Genomic DNA, 6000 nt, shown 5'->3' on the forward strand with positions numbered 1-6000 from the left:
GGGGAGAAAACACGGGAGATAGCGTATCGTATCACCGTAGAGTGAAGTAGAAACTGTTCTACTATCAAGCATATTGCGGATCCAACCCGCTATAGTTGCTTCCACTCCCCTGTTAAGAGCAGCTCTTTCAAGAGATTGTGGTATTGCGTTGTTGAACGTACCTTCTATATCCAGAAACGCACAAACCAAGATTTCTTTATCCTGCACTGTCCTAGATACTCTATCAAGTAAGTTGTGTAGAGCCACTTCTGCTGATTTTCCCGCTTGATAAGCATACTGGTGGCGACTCAGTGGACCGGATACCAGTGGCACCGTACGGATATAAAGCTCCAGAACTTTGTCAACGGATGTCAACAGAAATGACGTTAGGCTGATGGGTGGAAAGGCATTAGGAGCAGGGACCGAACGGCCCGCTTTAGGTATATATGACAACCTTACCTTAATCCATTCTGCCGGTACATATTTCCAGGTGATACTCGCTCTGAAAATTTTTATCAAAATAGCAGGAAAGATATTGTCTTCTCCGGGCGATTTGAACAGCTTCAACGTTTGAATCGCCTGGTCGACGGATGTGCAAGTGAAGAGCCACACCCCAATCCATATTTGAGGGGCGCTTTGCAATGTAGGAATAGCCCGCTGTGGCATTATCAGTCCAGTAGTGCTACGGGGATTACGGTACATACAGTCCGATTTCATCCCTAGGTCAATTTTAAATTGAATATGTCTATGATCTGAACACGACGGTTCAGAGGATAGGAGATTATCTTTCAGCTTAATATGATTGAGCTGAACGTAATGTCAAGTACCTCTGCTCTATTTCTGGTAACAAAGGTTGGTTTGGCGCCTATATTATTAACAGTAAGCCCCTCCCCCAATAGGTAGTCAAAAAGCAACTCACCACTTTCATTTGTGTTGGTGCTTGCCTATATTGTGTGGTGTGCATTAGCGTCACATCCAATAACCACTTGTAGGTTATTCCTCTGGCTGTAGGCAATTACGTGTCGCATAGCGGCCGGGGGAAGATCATTATTATATAACTTTTGTCCAGCCTTTCTCACCTTGGATTCTCAGAACCGCAGCCATACAATCGCGATCGCTATGCTCTGAGATTAAGAATGCATTAATGTTATTCTTGATAAGTAAGCAAGCTCTGGGTCTATCCCCTGAGCAAAGTAAGTAACACTCCTCCAGGTTCCGCTGAGGGCAGCCGTAGCGTGCTGCAGGGTTACTTGTAAACAGTTAATAGACTTATCCACTGAGTTGAGTACAGTTTCCCTTACATACCTCTCGCTTGGGCTGGAACGAGCACCTGCACGACGCCTTCTGCTGGACACACCGGCACGTGCGGAAATCGTACCTCGGCGGGGTTTCACACCTGGCAAATTAATATTTAAAAAAGAATCAGAAACTAGATCCGATTACAATTTTTTTTGGGAATTTATTTTTGTAAAAAGCATCACTAATACTCAAACAAAAAAGTCGAGATCGAATCTTCATTTCATTCCGTTTTAGTTGGTTTTATTGATTTTGTCCCTTTTTATTATTTTTTTTTTTTGGTATCGTAACCATAAAGGAAGGTTCACGTAATCTCTTCCATTTTACTCTCCCTAGAAATATTAAACTGTATTCGAATTATTATTCTGGTCCGGATTCTAATCTCGTTCTTCGTAATTAAACTTACAGAGAATATTACACAACAATCAAGAAGCACTCGATTGAGCTTGAAAACCTGAACCGTTTTGTTTCGACGTGACATGATGAATAAATTAGGTAAATTTTGTTTTGCGATAATTTACGTTAAAACGACTTAAAATAATCTTTTTTAGTTAACTTAGGACTCTATCCCCGACAAAAAACTTTAAAAGTTATGGTTTTAGGACAAGCCGGAGTTGGAAAATCAGGTTTAAATTTGTTAACTCAATCTTTACTTTTTAATTTACTTTAATTTAATTTTAGCTCTGGTTGTTAGATTTATTACAAGACGTTACATCGGTGAATATGATCCAACATTGGAAAAAGTCTACAATTTTAATACCGTTATAGACAACCGAATGGTTTATTTCGAGATTTTAGATACCGCGGGACAAATCGAACAAGAAAATGGCGAATCTTTAACTTTAGCGGCCAACATAAGATGGGCAGAAGCTTTTATCTTGATGTATTCGGTGACCGATAAATGCTCATTCGACGAATGTTGCCGTTTGAAATTCTTGATAAACTACCACAAATGTGGAAAAAGATTAGGAAATGGTTCGAAAGAGGGTATTACCGAAGTTCCCGTCGTTTTAGTCGGAAATAAAATCGATCAAATCAACGGTCGGATGGTTACGCTGGAGGAAGGTCAAAAAAGAAGCAAAGAAATCGGTTGTGTTTGTTTTCATGAAATTTCCGTTCGAGAGAGTATAGATCAAGTAAAAATTTTAATGCAACATTTCTAAAAAAAATTTTAATTTTTTTTCTTTTAGGTTGCTTCTGTTTTCAGAGACGTTTGTAGTTTTTGGAGCGTACAAAACAAGAATCCTTCAAAGTTGAAACAGAGCGGGAGCAACAACAAAGATCCAATTGCACCCGATACGATTCGACTTCTATGTTCGGCGACGGTTTCATCCAGTGGTTTCTTCCCAAGCCCTTCTAAACCCAGCCTTTTGAATCGACGATGGACGAAGGTCGAAGTTGAAGAGAATAACACCAAAGAGAGCGGTTTGAGTCCGTCTGAAGCTCTGTTCCGAGAACTAGCTTCAACTGACAGATATCTTCCAAAGACATGGAGATGGAGATATCCACCACCCAGTACGAGTCAACAAGAATTTTACCCAATTGCACGTGCAGATAGGCGAATGAGTATATAATAATTAAAGTAAATACACTCACGTAAATTTATCTAAATAACAACTTTATTGAATCTTCAAACATAATATTAATGTAAATTTAGTTCAGCGTTTGTATTTCTCAAAACACGCCCGTTTTGTCCGTCTTTTCTCGCAATACACGTTTTCTACATCTGCCACGCACCAACTCTCATGTTCGACTCTCTCGATCTTGTTCAGACCTGTTCGTTTTATCTAACGTCTCGGAACATTTCGAACGCGGGAATCACTCCATTGCCACCCCACGCTCCGCACTACCAACCCAAAATCTCCCGCACACAAAATATCCCTAGCATAATAGTGACTTTATTGTTACCTGTTAATGCAATACAAATCAACAATGTTACTAAATATATTAGAAACATAAAATAAATAACATATAAGGTTTGAAAAGGTGAATTTTAAGTTGAGCAGTGCCTAAGCACTGCTCAACTTAAAATTAAAACTTAAACCTAGATACTCGTATAATAATTGAAAAAGAAAAAAAAAAATAAATAAAACACAAGAAGCAAATGCGGACACTGGGTCGTACTTGTAGCCATTTCAGCGCTGTCATTAGTCGAATAAGTCACCAAAAATATACTTTTTAAAGGTGGAAATGTTTGCCAGTTGGATTGTTTCATAGGGTAGATTATTGTACACTTTTACAATTTGATAATGAAAACTCCTCTTGAATAGATCAGTGTGGTGAAAGGGCGGTGATAGAGTCCCCCTGAATCTCAAATTCAAATTGTGAACATCAGTGCGGTACTGAATTTTGCGGCACAGGTATTCAGGTTTTTCTCTTCGAACAATATTATGGTAAAATACACAACTGTGAAAAAGTCTCCTATAAGACATATGTATTAAGCCATTTAAGTTCCCCTAATTTATATGAAATTCTTTCAAACCTTCCAACGCCAAAAATAAATCGTAGCCAATTTTGTATTTTTTTTTGATAAGGGCTACGTGTGCCCTTATCAAAAAAATGTCAAATAATTGATTATATTTTGCAGGGTTCGTTCTATAATATTTATAAAATTTTTTTTCATCGTTTTGTAACCGATTGAATAGCGTATGAAACTCCCCTTCGTCCAGTCTTGCGCGAAATATGTCATGCATCCAACAAGCACGCTTCTTTTTTCGTTTAGGTTTCTCAAGTTCCAAACACATGGTTGTAAGAAGCAGTACTTCTTCTTCCGAATACGACGAAGAGCTTTCTTCGGACGTGCACATCTCAAAGAAATCTAAATGCAACTGATATTGCACAGTTGTCTGCTGCATAAAATGCTGTGTCGAGTTGTGCTGCGCTGTACCGTGCTAATGTGAAAACAAAGTAAAAATCATGCGACGTGTCGCGTTGTTGCAATTGTACATTAACAATTTTTTCTACAACCTTTGAAATTACGGTCAGACGTGAGAATTGGATTCGCTACTTTCGGTATCGGAAGCACAACCGCCAGTTTCCATGCAGTAGAGAAAACGCCGTTTTTAATACAAAAGTTAATAATATGGGTGATGTAAGGCAATAAAAATGGCATACAGTGCCTTAACAACTTAATAGATATTTCGTCAGATCCAATTGCATTAGATCTAATTGATTGCAGAGCACTGAAAATGTCATCCTCCGACACCGTTGACAGTTTAAGAGAACAACTTAAGTTTTCATTTACGCCCATGTAAATATCCAATAACTGTATTATTCCTGTTGGGAATCGAGTCAATAAAATAGTCGCTAACGACAGAAGCATCCGCAAAATGGTTAGGTAGTGCTCTATGTTTGAATTTAACCAAATTAGTCTTCTTCAACGCAGACCAAGACCCAGCCACGCTACCTGTATCCAAAAACTTTTGCAAATAGTCTTTTTTACAATTACGAAGCATATTAGTAACCATGTTACGCGCTAACTTATACTGCTGCCAATGTAAGGTACTTCGCGAGCGTTTAAAGGTTTGAAAGAATTTATTTCGGGTTCGCATGGCCAGTCTTACCTCACTGGACAACCACGGGTGCATGTAGGTCCAAAAGCGTTAATATATTTTCATTAAAAAATTGAATTTTATCATCAATGGAATGTAATTCGTAAAGAATACGCCAGGGCAATGATTGTAGATGGTCATAAAAAACCAACTTATTATTACATTCTCCTGTGGTATATTCAATTCAGCAAAAATCAACGAGTGATCTGAAAGATCGTAACTCAACAGGCCACTATTAAGTATTAGGTCTTCATTAGAGACCAAAATTAAATCAAATAAAGTGGCAGAGGTAACAGCCCAAACACCTCTAATGTGCCATTAAACTCAGCAACCGCGGGCATATTGGGTTTAAGCATAGCTATGTTGAAGTCGCCTAGACAAATAGTTTCGTCAGTTAATTGAATAATATCGATGAGAGGAGATAACGCAAGTTATTAAGCAAAAATAAATTGTTTGCCAATCGAGCTTTAAAAAGAAAATAATAATGTGTTCCACTCATCCACTAATATAGATATTGTTGTAATATTATCCAAATTAAAATTTTTTTATGTGATGTACAATCCACAACTCGTTTAAAAGTTAGGAGCCAAATTCAAATTTGATTTAAGACTAATCATTAAGATTGAATTTTGTGCTCCTATTTTTAAATAAATTAACCTATTATTTAAGTGTCTACATAATTAATATGGGGAAAGCATTTGACGGGATATTTTGATGTTTAAATGGATATACACATATATATGCATGCGAAAAAAGAATTGTTGTCAATAAATGTGATATTATATAATAGTATTAAATTATGCAATAATAATTGAATATTAAACGGCTTAAATATTATTGTTTTCTTTTATATAAAACTACACTAACTGTATATGAACAGTGAATTCCTTATATAAACTTATTACGATTTAACCCAACTTATTTTAGTCGAATTGTGAATAACAAAGAAGATACAGATGGTTAAATTTAATACTTTATTTTCGTTTTTCTTTAATAATTTCGCTTTTTCGTAAATTATGAACATGAAATTTTCAGATAGCGCTGCCAACCCTAAAAAAACACCCTTAAAGTAGTCATATCTTTTTCATCGTTAAAATTTTTACAACTCACACAACTTGAAACAGTTTTTCAGACTATTTTACATAAATTTGGTATACCTACTAATCTTCTCTAA

The 6000-nt window shown here is 36.8% G+C and overlaps 1 protein-coding gene across 1 annotated transcript in view; it reads left to right on the forward strand.

Annotated features, from left to right (window-relative positions):
- Positions 1-5736, forward strand: part of LOC139431885 (ras-related and estrogen-regulated growth inhibitor-like) — a 55094-nt gene extending 49358 nt beyond the window's left edge. Inside the window, exons 3-6 of the mRNA XM_071200131.1 lie at positions 1684-1770; positions 1827-1901; positions 1957-2411; positions 2466-5736. Coding sequence (XP_071056232.1) covers positions 1755-1770; positions 1827-1901; positions 1957-2411; positions 2466-2849 — 930 coding nt within the window. The 5' untranslated portion in view covers positions 1684-1754 and the 3' untranslated portion in view covers positions 2850-5736. The remainder of the gene's footprint in view (positions 1-1683; positions 1771-1826; positions 1902-1956; positions 2412-2465) is intronic.
- The last annotated feature ends 264 nt before the right edge of the window (positions 5737-6000 follow it).

Source organism: Onthophagus taurus, chromosome 11 (assembly GCF_036711975.1).
Source record: "Onthophagus taurus isolate NC chromosome 11, IU_Otau_3.0, whole genome shotgun sequence".
Taxonomy (NCBI): Eukaryota; Metazoa; Arthropoda; class Insecta; order Coleoptera; family Scarabaeidae; genus Onthophagus; species Onthophagus taurus.